Source organism: Martes martes, assembly GCF_963455335.1.
Source record: "Martes martes genome assembly, chromosome: 4".
NCBI lineage: Eukaryota > Metazoa > Chordata > Mammalia > Carnivora > Mustelidae > Martes > Martes martes.
Window position 1 is genome coordinate 41,852,687 of NC_137891.1, and position 17,687 is coordinate 41,870,373.

The 17,687-nt window shown below is 42.1% G+C and overlaps 1 protein-coding gene across 4 annotated transcripts in view; it reads left to right on the plus strand.

The window, feature by feature from the left end:
- The window catches only part of CDH17 (cadherin 17), a gene marked incomplete at its 5' end in the record, with an annotated part of 52,148 nt that overhangs the window by 14,047 nt on the left and 20,414 nt on the right, over positions 1 to 17,687 (plus strand). For 2 of the 4 annotated variants that reach the window (XM_080802856.1, XM_080802859.1), the window contains 7 exons: positions 759 to 917; positions 1,021 to 1,220; positions 3,844 to 3,975; positions 4,281 to 4,431; positions 8,560 to 8,775; positions 12,639 to 12,715; positions 14,623 to 14,814. In XM_080802856.1, coding sequence (XP_080658982.1) covers positions 759 to 917; positions 1,021 to 1,220; positions 3,844 to 3,975; positions 4,281 to 4,431; positions 8,560 to 8,775; positions 12,639 to 12,715; positions 14,623 to 14,814 — 1,127 coding nt within the window. The remainder of the gene's footprint in view (positions 1 to 758; positions 918 to 1,020; positions 1,221 to 3,843; positions 3,976 to 4,280; positions 4,432 to 8,559; positions 8,776 to 12,638; positions 12,716 to 14,622; positions 14,815 to 17,687) is intronic. The other 2 variants (XM_080802857.1, XM_080802858.1) reach the window with 2 other exon arrangements.

A 17,687-nucleotide genomic window follows, 5' to 3' on the forward strand; every position in this document is an offset into this window, starting at 1 on the left:
TTTCTGGAAATTCAGCCATTGGCTGTCATGAGCTGACTCCAGCACATCACTGATTATGTCTACCAATATTTACCTCATTAGAATTAAAAAAATTTAATTTGTGTAAGTAATAATAAACACATTTTAGTGAAAAATAAATATTTTCAAAGACAAAAGGAATGATTAAGAATGGCTTTGTTTTAAGCTTTGCACATCTCTTTAATGACTAGAGTAATTAACTAAGAGCAATTGGATTCTTGTGTCTTTTTCTTCATCCATTCTGTTGCCATATTGCTTTTTGGGTTGAAGCATATGAGGCAAAACCAGCCTCACATAGATATGTGGTTGGAAAAGGGAGGAGTATTGTAATAGCATTTTCAGATAACTGTGGATATTCTTTTTTACTATACCAGAACTTAAGAAGTGGTGCATTCTTAAAAGCTGGTGACAATGTGAAATCTGAAACTATGTCAATGCCTTTTTTTGATACTCCTTTGTGTTAAAATTCATTGAATTGTATTGTGCTGCAGTGGATCTTTTACACATGCATGAATTTTGACTTCATCAAGCCTAAAAATAATCTCAAAGACTCCTACAAGTTCCTGGACCATACTTCGAGAAACCCCATCTTAGTGGAAGGACGTAGAATAAAGATTTATCTCCCCACTAGTATAAATTCCCCCATTCCATCTCTGCCTCTTAGAAGATAAAAGTGTCTATGGTTGGTCTGGATTTCAATTAACATCTTTTTCCCCCTCTGGGGATATTTTGTTAAACAGGAAAACCCTTCATGTATGTCAATGCTACAGACCTTGATGATCCAGCCACTCCCAATGGTCAGCTTATTTATGAAATTGTCATCCAGCTTCCCAAGATCAACAACGTCATGTACTTTCAGATCAACAACAAAACAGGGGGAATTTCACTTACCGTAGACGGTAAGTTGAGTGACGCCCTCATGGGACTGAGTCAGAAAAAGGAACCTAGATCTGTGTTACCTTTGGAGATGTTTCCTTTTTTCTTCTTTCCTACTTTCCATAGGATCCCGGGAATTGGATCCATTGAAGAATCCTTCCTACAATTTGGTGGTCTCAGTGAAGGACATGGGAGGCCAGAATGAGAATTCTTTCAGTGACAGCACATCCGTGGATATAATAGTGAAGGAGAATATTTGGAAAGCACCAGAACCTGTGGAGATTGTAGAAAACTCAATTGATCCTCACCCCATCAAAATCACTCAGGTAGTGCCCAAGGAGTGCTTTGAGGTCACTAGATAAATGGCCTTACTTTGTGGAGGTCCACTCTCATGGTCTTCAGTGATATATTTATTTGGTACATTTACATAGCATAATTATAAAACAAACTAAGTAGACAAAGTCTCTGGCCCCAAGACTCTGGAGTTTATTAGTTTATTATCATGGGTAAACTCTGGGTTTTTTTTTTACCAGCCTGGGTTCAGATACACACACACACACACACACACACGCGCGCGCGCGCGCGCACGCGCGCACGTGCACGCGTGTCCATGTGCACAAACTTTAAAAGAGAACTTCACTCCCCTTCCCCTTCCAAGTAAATACCACTAATATTTGTTTACTGTCAGTAATATAGTATAGTCAATAGTATAGATATGGCTGCACTGGGGTGGGTTATATATGGTGTACAATGTATGTACACACATATACATATATGTAATACATATATGTAATATATATAAAATATATGTATATATGTATATATTATATAATATATGTAACATACATGCAATACATATATGTATATGTAATACATATATTGTACATATATGTATACATATGTACATATATATGATTTGAATAGGAATTTGTAAATATTTTTGAAAGGTTGTTTTTTATTCTTGTGAGAAGACTTTATCCAGTAGACCCATCCGATCATAGACTGAGGGACAGACATATGACTGGCTAAGAGCAGGAGTCAAGTAGGCAACCTGTACCCTTGGTATCATCCTCCCACAACTCCACCTCTTATGTGTCCCTCCTTTTCTTTTTTTTTTTTTTTTTTTTTTTTTTTTGTGTCCCTCCTTTTCATTCACATATCTCCCTCTTCCCACCCGCATGGTGGGAGCTCTTACCGTGGGTCCCCTCCTACCTTCGATCCTGGAAATCCATTCTTGGCTTCACCCAGATCTTATCTCTTCTGGAAGATCAGGAAGTTCCTTGACATGAAAGCTGTGGGTTAGTGAAAGAGCACTGATTTAGAAGCAGATGACCAAAACCATGTGCCTGCTCTATTATTTTAATGATTGATCATAAATAAGCTATTTAACTCTTCTGAGACCCAACTTCTCATCAATAAAATAGGGATAACAGCACCTCTCTGGTTGTTGTGGAGATTAACTCAGAGGTAATATCTGTGAAAGTAGATAAAATGTATCAATGTTATGAGTCTCAGTCTATAGTTCCCCTAAGGTTTTTCTGAATGGGTGTTGTTGTTAAGGGGGCACTGGAATGGCCCATCCCATCAGATCTATTGTCTATCTTAAAAGGGTTTTTAATTGTTGAAATGTTGAATTAATCAACTTCACTTTAAGGGCATTGGTTGGGGGGCGGGGGGAATGAAAGCAAGCGGTGTTCTGCTTTACCAGCTAAGAAAATGTGTCAGGACTCACAGCCATGAGAATTTCAGACTTAAGCCTTTACTAAAGTCTTATTTATTATTTAGGTTATCTCCAGAAGGACTAATAAATGCTAAAAAGAACAAACATACTTATTTGCTCTCAAGGCTCTTGAAGTAGAGAAATACTAAGGTGCTACACTTGATACTTAAGCCTGGGGGGGAAGTGCTTTGGGTGTCTTGAATCCCAAGAAGGAGAATGGAGGGAGATAGCTCAAGAGAAAAGAAGTCAGACTGAATTTTTAGGACACAGGGGAACTCCCTTAGAAGCAAGAACACAGTCTTTGGCTTAGACAGAAGGTGGTGCTTAAATAACTAACAATGGACCAGGGTGGCTCCTCGATGCCCTTCCTGAGCTGGTCTAAGAGAATAGTCCATTCAGATAGTTGCAGTGCTTGGGCAAGTCACTTAAACATTGTGGCCTAGGTTCCTCATTCATAAAATGGGTATAACAACAGTCTCCATTACTCCACTTCACCAGGCTCTTTGAGATTTAATGAGATAGTACTTAAAGGTGTTTAGAATTGCATCTGGCTTGTGGCAACCCCCCAATAGGTGTTATTATTAGTATTAGAGTATCAGAGAGGCTGGGCTTCTGTCTCTAGCAAGTGGACTGATCCTACTACTGAGTTTAGTTATTTTTTGCCAAGTTGTTTACAAACGACACTAGGGGTTGGCAATTATTCTTATCTCTGAAGTCTTTAAGACTAAATATTCAGGGGAGGGATGCACTTTCCTTAGGTACGATTTGTCTTGCTTAAATCATGGCATGGAGACAAGGTTAGAGTGTCTTCTGTTGCTCTGATCATCTTCACTGGGGAGTTTCAGGAGCTTGTCATGAATCTCGGCTTTGTTCTCAGATAGTAGCAGCTGCAAACTACATTTTGTTTCTTAAATGTATGTTTCATGGATAGGAAGGCTCCAGTCAGACTTCCAAAAGAACAACCCACAGCCTCATTAGAGGGTTCACAAGGAATTTCTTTAGAGAAGAAAAATACTCCTGTATGATTTTTTTGAGCACTGTAACTTGGTAAAAGAAGAAGAAGAAGAAGAGGCTTATTTTTAGTTGAATATGAAGTAGTTATAGAAAACCACAGACATACAAACAAGATTTTTGGAAATTTCAAATTGAGAACCAGAGAAGTATTTCTTCCTTTCCAGTTCTCTTGGTCCTGATATGTCTCTCCTGACCACTCACTGTGGGCCTTATAGGTGCAGTGGAATGAGCCAGGTGCACAATACTCCTTAGTTGACAAGGAAAAGCTGCCAAAATTCCCATTTTCAATTGACCAGGAAGGAGGTATTTATGTGACTCAGCCCTTGGACCGAGAAGAAAAGGATTCGGTGAGTAAATCTGGGAAGAGTTTCATGGCCAACAAAGGCAAGACTCCTGTGCCCACAGACAGCTCAGGGTAGAATTGATTTTACTTAAAAAAGACAACAAAAACCCCAAACTGTGTTCTGAACCCCAGCACATGATTGCTTTCAAAGATAAGAGAACACTCCGCAGAGCTGACCCATTTCATTTTATCTTGTTTCCCAGTTTGAAGTAAATTGAAAATAAAGGGGTAGATTAAATAGCTGTTTTCTCTGCCTTTTAACGAGGATGATGGAGGAGTCCTGTCTTAACACTGATCTTCCTGTTGTAGTATGTTTTTTATGCTACGGCAACGGATGAGGGTGGAAAATGGCTTTCAGTACCACTGGAAATTCGTGTGAAAGTTAAGGACATTAATGATAACCCACCTACATGTCCATCTACAGTGACCGTATTTGAGGTCCAGGAGAATGAAAATATAGGTAAGAAATGGCTGCTGCTCAAAGCCATGGACAAAGCATATGGACTATCCTCTATTTGTTACCTCTTCAATCCCCTTCTTGTCTCTACCAGGTAAAAGATAGGGAGGTAAGTGTGATTGGGGATCATCTGTGCATATCTGGCACAGCAGAGAGATTTGAATGCAGTCTTGGAATCACACAGGTACAGTATTTCGGCTAAAAAATGTATCTGGGAAGTGTTCTTAAATTAGAGCTTTTGAAACTACTACCACCACTGTGCCCATCATTACTCCCACTACTATTACTGTTACTAGTACTACTACTACTACTATTACTTCTACACCCTTACCACTACCACTGGCACCATAACCACTTATGCCAGTATCTTGTATACATATATAAGGTTATCTCACTTGCAACGTTTCCCCGTATATTCTTTTTTTTTTTTTTATTTGATAGAGATCACAAGTAAGGAGAGAGGCAGGCAGAGAGAGAGGAAGGGATGCAGGCTCCCTGCTGAGCAGAGAGCCCCATGTGGGGCTTGATCCCAGGACCCTGGGATCATGACCTGAGCCGAAGGCAGAGGCTTTAACTCACTGAGCCACCCAGGCGCCCCTCCCCGTGTATTCTTATTTGCCTTCTAACAATCTCAGGAACAGATAAAATCTCATCAAGTTTGCTAAATAATTCAGATAAATATTTATATCCAATGTCAGATACCCTGCAGTAAGCAAGCACCAAAAATGCAAGTTGACTTTTGACCCTTGATCTTCCCTCTCTAGGAATCATAGGAATCTAGGAATCTAGGAATCTAGGAATAATAGCTCAGGAAGCTAGTTGATGAAGTTCAAGTCCTACCTCTTTTTGTCCTTGCAAGTCTTTTTGACCTGCTTTTTTGGGTGTCGCATGGTAGCTACTATGAGAGCCACTCCTAGGGCTCTGCTGTCCTTCTGAGTAGATCCTTCCTCCCATGCCTTGTGGACATTCTCATCATTTTTTTTTTGGTTGTTCTACTCTTCTTACTACACATTTTTGACACAGTGGGTGCTGCTCTGACTGCACCTGCTGCTGTGGCTTGTTTGTTCAAGGTGCATGTTTTATTTTTGTTTTATTTTGTTTTGCGTTCTTGCTGTCAGGAGTCCTATAGAGGTGGCCTGTTAGTGTGTTCTGCTTAGGGACTGTCTTTTTCATTTATTTTAATGCTCACAGCAGCAGGAAAGGTTACATGAGAGCTTGAAGGATTTTAGTTAATTACAAGGAAGACTCTTCTAACAGTGATGTTGTGTAACAATGGAGTAAGTGACAATAGCCAAGAAATACTTGTGGCATCACCCTTTTTGAAAGCCTCCCAAATTTCTGGTCTATGAGGCTGAATGAAGGCAGAGGACCTTTGAAGAACTTTCCAGATGATTCCTCAAGTCTCTGTGTATAGGGCCTAACATTTGGTGTATTCGTTATCTACTGTTGCATAGCAAACAGCCCGCAAATGTTGCAGCTTCAAACAAACATTTATTATATCACAGCATCTGGGAGTCAGGAATCAGAGGGCAGCTCAGTTGCATACCTTTGATTCAGAGGGAGAGCTTGGCGAGAGTAGGGGGCTGGCAGAGAGATCTTGAAAAATGGTGAGCAAGATGAAAGGCAATATTTTTATAACCTAATCTCTGAAGAGGCATCCATCACTTTCACCATATTCCATTGGTTAGAAGTGAGTCACTAAGCCCAGCCCGCACTCAGACAGAGGGGGTTACACCAAGGAATCAATTTGCGGGGGATCACTAGGAACCATTTTAGAAGCTGCCTGCCTTTGGGAAGAGGATAGTACTAGTTTTCTGAGACTGGTAAGGAAGTCATTGTGGTAGAATAAATTGTTTAGGGTCCCAGAGAGCTATTCGCCTCTCTAAAGGTAACAATTTATTTTGTGACAATATCTCACCAAGTGTCGAATTGTAGACCTAATGGACCAGGAATTTTCACAAATCAACAGAGATCGAGTCTATTCTTTATATTTAGCCTAAAAGAAGCACAAAACCATGTCCCTGTCCTTTGGGGGCTTACTGTCTAGCTCAATAAAATACTAAGTTATTCCCTAGCGTGTTGATGTTCTCCTCTTTGGTGTCTTTTATTAGCCAAAACCTGTGGGACTCGGGTTCCCAAGTTTTAGCAGTGCCAATATTAATTCTGAAATCCCACTCGTTACCAAATCCTATGTGTTCATACAGAAAATTTAGCTTCTCATAAAAACCCCACCTCCTGAAAGTATTTCTGAGTGCCCCAAGGGATGCTGTAAATACCTCTGAGTCAGTTTGGGTTGCCACTCATTCCCGGCCTTTGTCCCTCAGAGACCTGGCCCTCCTTTTACTTCTGGCCCATCCAAAAAAGTTCTCTGCTCCCATGGGAGGCAGCCTCCCCTGGATTTTCCCTGGTCACTGATGTCAACAGTCCTCATGGTGCCTCTGACAATGGAAATTTTCCTGCGGGGTGGGAGAGGAACGCTTTCCTCTGTATCACACTCACTTGCTGAGAGGAAGGGTCCAAAGCAGGGCTGCTTCGACTCCAAAGGATCACAGAATTTACTAAGATACTCTTTGATCCCAACACAGACACTTAAGGGCAGGTGCATGCCACAAAGGTGACGTGGTTGTAGTGGATTCAGCAAGAGCAGCTGCTACTCTGTTAGATAAATATTCACCTGTGCCCTGTTGACCATTATGCTCCCTCCCCAGCCCACGGGACACGTCTACATGGCTCCAGCTCCATTACAGACATAACACAGACACTTCCTTATCTCTACCCTCAAAAAAAAAAAAAAAAAAAAAGACAATGGCTCCAAATTTCCATGTAAGGTAGTGAATGCAAATTGACTGGGGAAGGGATGAAACCTAAATCCACAACTGGGATATATTCACGTTTTAGCCCCACGATGGGATTCTTGCTGCCTGTTGGAAAACCACAATTGTCATTTCACAGAGCAAGATGATCCAGAACCTATTACAACTCACCCAGGACTGGAGGGAGCCGTGAGTCATAGCCTCTGCCTTCTGGAACTCCCTGGACCGAAACACTCACAAGGATAAAACACATAGGGTCTTAGACCACAGCAGGCGGGGGATGTATGCTTGTTCTTTGCCCTATGTCATCTTCGGGGTAGGGTCAGTCCCTGCAGTTGTTGCATACAGCTGCTTAGAAGCAAGCCACAGTTGGCTTTTCCTCATCTAACACCAATTGTCTTGTCTGTCGGTGTCCAAGGATGGCTGTAACAAATCACCACAAACTTGGCTTCAAACAACAGAAATGTATTCTCGCACAGTTCTGGAGGCCGGAAGTCTAAAATCAAGATACCAGCTAGTAGAGAATTCTTCCCAGCCTCTTCCAGATCCTGGTGGCTCCTGGCACTCCTCGGCTGCTTATGGCATAACTCTGGTTTCTGCCTCCTCCTTCATGTGGCCACTTCCTCTATGTGTGTCTTGTGTCATCTCTTCTTCTAATAAGAACATCACTCTCTAGATTTAGGCCTACCCTAAATCTAGGATGCTTTCATCTCAAGATCCTTAACGAATTACATCTGTAGAGACTTTATTTCCAAATAAGGTCACATTTGAGGTTCCAGGTGGACATGAATTTTTGTAGAATGCTATTTGTTATGGGCTGAATTATGTCCCCCTCTAAAATGCATATGGTGAAATCCTCCCCCTCAGTACCTCAAAGGGGGACTATTATTGAAAGTTAGGTGGTAATTTAAAATACTGTCACTAGTGAAGGTTTTAATCCAATATGACTAGTGTCCTTCTAAGAAGAGAAAATCTGGACTGGACACATATAGAGGAATGACCATGTGAAGACACAGGAAGACAGTCATCTATAAGCCGACCTCTTGATCTCAGACCTTTAGCCTTCAAAAACTGTGAGAAAATATATTTATGTTGTGAAATCTACCCAATCTATGGTACTTTGTTATGCTGGTCCTATCAGACTAATAATATACTGCTCAACACACTACATTATGGAAAGAGAAGAACCAAATAAATGTAAGAACTTGAGTGATTCACAGTGCTTTCTAGGGACATGCTTATCCAGTGAAACCCTTTTGAATACAGTGGATTAAATAGAATCTGTAATGGATGGATTCCTTCTATTCTTTCTCCACAGGGAGCAATATTGGGACTTTTATTGCCCACGACGAGGATGAAGAAAACACTGTCAACAGTATTTTAGGATACAGAATTGTGGATCAAAACCCCAAATTTCCCAAGGAAGGACTCTTCCTGGTCCAAACCTACTCAGGAGTGTTCCAGTTAGCTGCGCAGTCCTTGAAGAAGCAAGACACTCCACAGTACAACCTGACAGTAGAAGTGGCTGACAAAGGTTAGTGTCACATTCGCTGTCAAAAGTGGAGATCCCTGTTGTCCTTCTAGTTGTGCTTTGTTAGGCTGCCCTGGTGCTGGGCTGTATTACAGGATGCCATCCGAGAGCTCTTGCTTCCTTTGTAAGACACACATGGAGCGCAGAGGCACTTAGTCCAACATAGTAGAGGCCAGACTTACAGCTCAGGCAACATTATTGTGTTGGTTCCAGTCCTCTGAGAAGCAGATGCCAAGAGGGGATTAAATGTATAAGGATTTTATTAGGGGAAAGACCCATGAGAAAAAAATGAGGGGGGGTGTCCGGAGAGGGCTGGGGGAACCATCAGACCATGGTACAAGCCTAACCCTGAGTGAAGGAAGGCTGGTGGGAGTACAACAGACCACTAAGAGTTAAAAAAAAATTGACCAAGGTCATTGGGAAGTCCAAAGTTGTCCATCGAAGGAATCTCTGATCTCCTAGAGCATGCCTGTCTTGGCCTGCCTGGCTTGCTCAGACACTGGCTGGGGGCAAGCCATGGGAAGAAGGCCTCCTTGCAAACATGCTGCTGGATTTCAGAGAACAGTACCAGGGCGGGAGGGGGGCCATTGTCAATTAAGTTCCCTGTTGTTGGAGGTTGGCAAGGCCCATTCTCATGGCTGCTGTGATCATGAAACAGAATATTAATTGTGTTTTCCAATTCTCCCTTTTGGACTCTAAGGACCCTATTATATGAAAGTGGAAGAGAAATGCATCTTTGGGGAAGTTCTCTCTTCTATCAGCTCTCAGTTGGCCATGACTTCTATACAATTTCAAAGCAAGTGTTTCTTAATCTTTGTTGGGTCATAAGACCCTTTGAAGATCTGATGAACACTGTGCATTCTCTAACAAATGCACACACTTCAGGACAGTTGTGCACAGACATGCAAAAACACATGTATTCAGAGCCAGATTGATTTTAGGGACACACACACTCCTAGGTTAAGAATATTTCTTTGAGTTAACAAGCACCCAATCTTAGATGACCAAATAGTTAGTAATCGTTGTGCTAGGAGTCACAGATTATATAGGTATGAAGAAAAAAAGAGCATCATTTCACACCACCCCTTACATTTCCTCCTTCACACAGATGTTGACATACTGAAGAGAACTGGGTTTTAACAGGCTCCCAGTACAGACTTTGGAAGTTAGTAATTTGGCAAATAGTGAGGGCCCAATATATGTCTAGAATTTTGTTAAGAGGTACAACAGAAGTGAATATAAGTCATCCCCTCTTATGATGAATGAAAATTTCACACCATTAGCCAACCATTCTTTCAGCAAACAGTTACTGAGCACTTACCTTGCATGAGACACCATTCAAGCTATTGAAGATACACAGGTGAATAAGACCCAGGGTTTTCCCTCAGGGAGCATTCATTGTAAAAGGGAGATGGACATGTGAATAAATAAATTACAAGAGACATGTACAAGGTAGCCTATGAAGGAAATGAGGGACTCAGTGGAGGGAGAGAGCAGGTCAGGCTTTCTGGAAGAGGTGTCATTGAACTGAGTTTTGGGGGATGAATATGATGTGTTACAAAATAGTGTAGGTCTTATGGAGGAGAAAAAATTCTATCTGCAAATGCCTGGAGACCTGAAGTAAGGTGAGGCTCTAAGAGCATAAGGTGGAAATCAGATTACAAATTGTCTATGTGTGTGAGTATATCTATAGAAAATAGGGAGCAAATAGATTTATACATAAATATATATGTGTGCAGAAGGAATTCAACATTCAGTTGTGCACTACTATAGCCTAGAGACTGGGCTTAATTAATACAGTTTTACATAAAATCAGGGAGGGCTCGCTACCCAGGAGGCCACACGACTGACCCAAGTGAGTTTTTGTTTTGTTTTGTTTTTCCCCAAGTGAGGTTTTTTTGGTTTTTGTTTGTTTTTTTTTAAGATTTTATTTATTTATTTGTCAGAGAGACAGAGAGCACAGGTAGGCAGTGGCAGGCAGACGCAGAAGGAAAAGCAGGCTCCCCACGGAGCAAGGAGCCCGATGTGGGACTCAATCCCAAGACTCTGGGATCATGACCCAAGCTGAAGGCAGCCACTCAACCGACTGAGCTACCCAGGCGTCCCTCCCCAAGTGAGTTTTGTGCAGAGCAAGGAGCCAGTGAGTTCAGGTCCTGGAAGCCTCCCCCAACCCCCAACCCCGCCCTGACACTTGTTAGTCATTCTTGCTCTAAGGACTGACCCCTGCTTTAATCAGCATCCACTATTATAATTCAATTAGATCACAAGTCTGGCCTCCTGTCTGGTGCATTGGACACCATCTCTGGAGTTAGACTGCCTGAGTGCATCCGTCAAGATCCCAGCAGGAAGCAGTTCCTCGAAAGGAATAACCAAGAAGAGTTTAAAGAAGGGATTTGTAAAGGTTGTGGGCAGGGTTAAGGGAAACCAAATGGAGGTGTGAAGTGCAAAGGACAGCCTCCCTCCACTGAGGTGTGAAGGGCAATCGAAGGAGCATTCCCCAAAGGAACACGCCCTCTACTTTTGCCTGCAGAAGAGGCTGCTGGGGGAAACTACACCTGACCTCTCTCTTCCTGCCCCTCCTCCCATCTCCTGGTCAGGGCTGCCATTGGCAGCAGCCAGGATGTCCAGATGCAGTTACTTGGGTCAGCCTTCAGGGATACGGAGTGGGGTGGAAGGGTGGAGAGTGGAGACAGAGAGGGCAAAGGGAGCAGGTGGATTTGAATTCTGGCTTGACCACTAGTTAGTTGTGTGACCTTGGTCAGGTTACCTAACTTCTCTATCCTGTGCTTTCTCTTTCATGAACGAAATGGGGATGATCATAGTGCCTAAGTCATGAAACTCATATGACTATGAAATGTGTAATGCTGGTAAAGCACTTAATACAGTGCCGGGTACACAGAGAGTGCTGACAATTTGTATTATAACAAGAACCCCAGTTCTGTTGTTATCTACATTTTATAGAAAGACTAACTAAGGCACAGAGAACTCAAATGACACACAATCTGATAAGCTCTCAGATATCTGATAAATGGCAGAGTCAGAATTCAACAGTGGGACTCCTGAGCCCTGAGTCTTAGCTATTATACAACACAGTATATCATGGCTTAGAGCCACGGTGACCCCAACAAAGAACCTGTCACGTTGTTTCTCATTCTGGATATTTCCCTGGGCACCCCATCCCCACCTGTATTCTATGCTCATCTTGGACCTAGCTTGAACCTGCTCTTTCAGACTAGATCTTTGAATTGTCAAACTCACCCCTCAAAGCCTGTGTCATTTTCTCTGAGCTCCTTCTGACCCTCTCTTGCCTCCCACCATCTGGGTAGCCAGGCCTCTTGAAGGGGGCTAACTGTATCGCTTCCTCCCTCATTTGGAGGAATAGGAACCCGACCTTCCCAGTGTAGAGGACAGAGGAGATACAGCATGGTAAGGGCTGGAAGTGTTCAGAGAAAGACAGCTGGCTGGGCGACTCAGGGAAGGTTTCCTGGAAAGGCAGTTTTGCATTCGGTTTTGAAGGCTACATAAGTTTCACTAGTTAGAAAAGAGAGGTTGCTTCATGGAAAAAACAAAAACAAAAACAAAAAACAAACAAAAAAACCTAACCAGTCTTGATGAGGAACAAGCCTTACCTGGGAAGGGGCGGATGCCCAAGGAAGCTTCTCTTAGAGCTTTTCCAGCCTCCTTTTGCTGACCTGCTTGTGGGGAGCAGGTGGGGAGCAGAGAATCCTGTCCCCACAAACACTGCATGTCCATGGCAGAATTGTGGCTGTGACTGTCACTTCCCTTGCCAATGTGTTTCTTACAGATTTATCATTTTAACACATGATATTTGATAAATATTTTTGTGATATGACTTTGATTTTCAGATTTCAAAACCCTCTGTGATGTGCAGATCCATGTTATTGATATCAATGACCAGATTCCCATCTTTGAAAAATCAGATGTAAGTAGTTTTCATCTGTTGTTTTTTCTTTGTTCATATTACTTGACCCTGACTTCTGGGATAAAGTCACAGTGAGTAGTTAGGAAAAATTCCAGACTTTAAAGGTAGCTTCAGTCAGTACACTGGTGACAAACCCAGACACCATCTTCAGTGGAAATCTTCAGGGAACAACAGAATTCACTGTTAGAGTATCTGGGAACATCTGCTTATAAACTTCTACCAATGGCTCATTTCTTTCAAGGGCTTGCTTAAAAGCTGCAATGGCCATCTTTGTCAGATTTAAAGGAATTGAATGGCTACTTGCATTTTGTCCTTATATAATATGTGACAGTGAATGGATTACCGCTAGGTCTCAAACAAGCATTTTCAGTCAAAAACTTAATATTTGGAATACTGGTGATTTAAACTCTTTTTTGCAATAACTGGGTAAGAGAAACAGAGAGGAAAAACTGACCTCTTGGTTAAGCCAAAGAAGAATGTGCTTAAGACATTTGCAAGAATTAGGAAAATTGGGCAGAAAGAGCAGGAGAAAAAAGATCAGTTGAGAGAACATCAAGAAAAACATTCACTTATTTTGATGTGGGCTTAAAACTTGGGGTGGTTTTACCATAGCTTCCCTTAAAAGGGAGGTCTCTATTTCTTCTGGAGCAGAGAGAAACCCATTTGACTAGATTGTTATGTCATGTTTGAAGTCACTTAAGGAACAGCCCAGAGCCTTGTGATGATGATTATAAATCAAAATAGGGACAAAGCTGTGACAAAGAAAGGGAATTGATTTATGAGAGGGTTTGGGCAGCAAGAGGTGTGACTGAACTTAAGGGGTTGCAGGCGCTGGGGCCCCTCTGGCATGAGATAAAGAGCCCATTCCTTCTCAGTCACCATGAGCCCTTCCTTGGCTTGTGGTTTTCTCGAGTTCCATCAAGATAGTGGTTCTACACTGAGGATAAGAATATCCTGCTTTGGGAGTTCGAAAGCAAATTGGGCCCTAGAGAGAGCAGGTAGGCATCTGTCATTGCTTCAGGCCTCCCTCTGGGCCCTGCCTGGTAGCATCTTTAAAGATCATGATGCCGACAGAGATAATCTGGGGGATTTTCAGTGTAGTGGTGGGGGTTGGTGTGGGCCAATAAGCCAAGAACACAGGCTTTGGAGTTGGACCACCATGGACCTGAGTTCCAATTCTCAGACTCACTAGTTGTGAACTCCTGGCTGGGGTTTACTTCTCTAATCCTTTGCTTTCCTGCCAAATGGAGATGACTTAATAGGGTGCTTTGTTGCTTATCTTTCCTGAGTCCTTATCATGTGCCAGGCATTCAGGGGGGTTACATGCTTTATCTCTCTCAATCACCACAGCAAACAGGATGTTGGTTGTATTGCTATTATTTCCATTGACAGATGATGAAACTGAGACTTGAGGAAACGAGGTGACTTACTTCAGGTCACCGGGCTACTAAGTGGCAAGCTGAGGGTTCATCCCCAGGCTATTTGATTCCAAAGTTCAGGCTCTTAACCTCTCTTCCTTGGTGGGTTACAGATTAACTAAAAGAATATATATGTGAAGTGTCTGCTGCAATTTAGGTACTCAGTACATAGTAGCTATTGATTTATATCATCACTAGTATAATAATTGTAGTTAATAAACATATTGGATATGAGAAGGGGAATCTGTATTAAAATCCTACCAATAGCTCCCTGAGACATGTTTCTTGGTGCAATGGATATCAGTCTATGAGGATGACTGATGTCAAAATCAATGGCCACATATTTATCGGTAAGAAAATATGCTTGGTAAGTGTTAATGCAAACTATGATTTGTGTTCATTGTGAATCCAAAGAGACAGATTTGCCCCTTGGCAATTATGTTTGATGACAATGGGCATTCTCATTTCCTTCCCCTATTTTTTCCTTAGTATGGAATCTTAACCCTTGCTGAAGACACAGCTGTTGGGTCCACCATCTTGACCATCCAGGCCACAGATGCTGATGAGCCATTCACTGGGAGTTCTAAAATCCTATACAGTATTACACAAGGAGACAGTGATGGACGACTGGGGGTTGACACAGATCCCCAAACCAATGCTGGATATGTCATAATTAAAAAGGTAAAGAGCCCCTTTAATTAATTTTCTTCTTTTTTATAAATCAAGTTTCTTATGACGGTGCAAGGATTGATAAGCAGGGGTAGTGGATTAGCCTTAACCTCTCAGGCGTGGTGAGGGACTCCTAGCAAACGCATTCATTCTTGTCCTCCTGAAAGACAGAAGGCCAAAATTCTAGTTCTGGGTCTGTTGCTAACTGAACAAGTAACCTTTGTGGAGAGAGGTAGGGTTGCCATATAAAATAGATAAAATATAGGATAGACAATTTAAAAAAACTGTTTGTTGTTTACCTAAAGCTCAAATTTAACTAGGTGATCTATACTTTTATTTGTTAAATTCTGGGAGTGGGGAGGTTTTGTTGAGGGTTTTACCTCTCCTTTTACAAATGTGAGTGTATTAAACTGGATGAGCCCTATGAGCCCTTAAGGTTGTAGACCCTCTGTTCTAATGTGCCTTTAATAATGACTGGAAATTGGTAGATCTCCTTTCAAGGTTTAATAGACTTATCCTTTCATCCTGTCCTTCCTGCCAACCCTGTACTTTCATCTTTTAGGAAATTGCTAAGCTCACTGGCTCTCACATTATCTTACCTTCTGTAAGGACTAGGAAGTCTAGAGCCAAAGTCTTGATTACTATAGTACATGCTTCTTTGTGCAGGATCTTTCTAGCCCTCCCTCAATCTACTCCAAATCCCCACCATACACCTCTAAATATTGACCTTTTTCCCCATGGCTGCCTCATCTATGCTTTAGAACATGTAAATGGTTTACCAGATGACTCAACAGGAAGCAATACTCAATGTCATCTGATATATTCAGAACTATAAGGGGTCAGAGTTATAGCAATAGTGGATCTGTAGGCATGGTTGGGTGTTGAAGGTTTATAGGGCAGTGTGCTAGAGGCTGCAAAAAAGGCTCAGGAGGAAAGTTTTGGTTCAGAATCAAGGAAAGCTAATAAAAAATTTAATAAAAAAAAAAGGAAAGCTGAAGAGGAAGACAAAGTAGAATAATTTCACAGAAGATGGATAGAAAGACAGGGAGAAAAGTGTTAGTGCCAAAGCAACCCCAGGGGCAGAGTGTTGGGTTCTGATCCTATTATTACCATAGACTTCACTTCCGACAAAGGGCTCCAGTGGTGAGGTCTGTGTGAGGACCGACTGAAACTATTAGCATCCTGGGTCAGTCTGACATTTGGAAAAGGACCGGGGATGACTCCCCCTACCCTGTTCACGGCTGTCTCCGTGGAGAAGAATTGCAGAAGGATCAGATAAAGGAAAGGACAGTTTTCAGAGTTGGCAGTGGGTGGTCCAGGCAGCATGCTGGATCCTTTCCCAGAAGGAGGGGCAGATAGCTCCCAGTTTCTCCCTGGACCAGAGCTCTCTAGTCAGCTAAGAGAAGACAGAGACCTGCCCATCTCAGTATGAAAGATTCCCATATGTCAACATTTTCTTGTGGTGGCTTGTTGTGAGCCAGCTTAAGTTAATTTGACCACTTGTGGCTAATGGGCACCTTTAGTGAGATGTTGGTGACCCCGAATGATTAGTGGTGGGTGCGAGTTGTGAGTTGCCTTCCAAAAAACCTTGACATGAGGGGATATGTTACAACTGAGCAGGCCTCTGACCAAAATCCTTGTCACATCCTTACTGTTTTGTGGTTGTATTCCTAGTATCTGGCATGCTGCTGGGCATGTAGTAGAGTTTGATAAATATTTGTTGGCTGAATAAATAATTGAATTCTATCCTATACACAGTTCTTAACAGACAGGCACAAAAACAGTTATTTAACTTGTGCTTTAGGCCTGTAAAGTCCTAGCTCTCTGTCCTTCGGGCACTGTGATAACGGTAATCTAGTGAGAGGATTTGTCTGGAGCAAATAATCCTAAAATTTGTATGGAATCAGAAGAGACCCTGAATTGCTAAGGAAATGTTGAAAAACAAAAATAAAACTGGCGGCATCACGTTACCTGATTTCAAGCTTTACTACAAAGCTGTGATCACCAAGACAGCGTGGTACTGAGATTATAGTATATTTTAAACTAAACCCATGTCTTGGATAGCACTAGTATCACCATGTCCTCTCTTTGTAAGATCACTCTGCCCATGAACAAACCTTACAGTGCTGCTTGAGCCAGTTGTAGCTCAAGGCCAGCGGTGGCTGCCTCTGGAGTGTGTGCATCACTGATTAGGATCTCTTCAACACTAAGCAGCAACTGGACCTAAGGTGTGGATTCTTGATTAGGATAACCCCCGTGTTAACCACCTGCCCTTAGGATGTCTGTATTCACTATGACAGATGCATGTGTTTATACTCTTTGTAGTGTTTTTCAATAAGTTAGACTCTATAACATGGTTACTGTGTATGACTTAGCTTCGAATTCCCTATCCATTTGGCTGCTAGGGGACCACCATTGCTTTGAACCATTGTGTTAATGACTTTTTAATGTTTAAAACTAGTTTAAAAACACCACATAACACAAAATCTATCCTCTTACCTTTTATTGCATACCTTCCCTTTAAGCACACCGTTGCAGAACATCTCTGGAGCTCTTTCTACTTGCATGAATGAAACTCCACGTTCCTTGAATGGCAGCTCCCCCGTCCTACCCTCCAGCTCGGGGTGATCGATCACCTTTCTACTTTTTATTCCTTGTAAGCTGGACTCTTCCAGGTAGCTCAAAGAAATGAAATCAAACCTCATTTGCCCTTCTGTGACTGGCTTATTTCACCTAGCTTGATGTCCTCAAGTTTCTTCTGTGCTATAGCATATGGCCGGATTTTCTTCTCTTTTAAAAAAGGCTGTAAAATTTTCTACTGTGTGTACATACCACATCTCCTTACCCATTCATTTGTCAGTTGACCTTTTGGTCGTGTCCGCCTC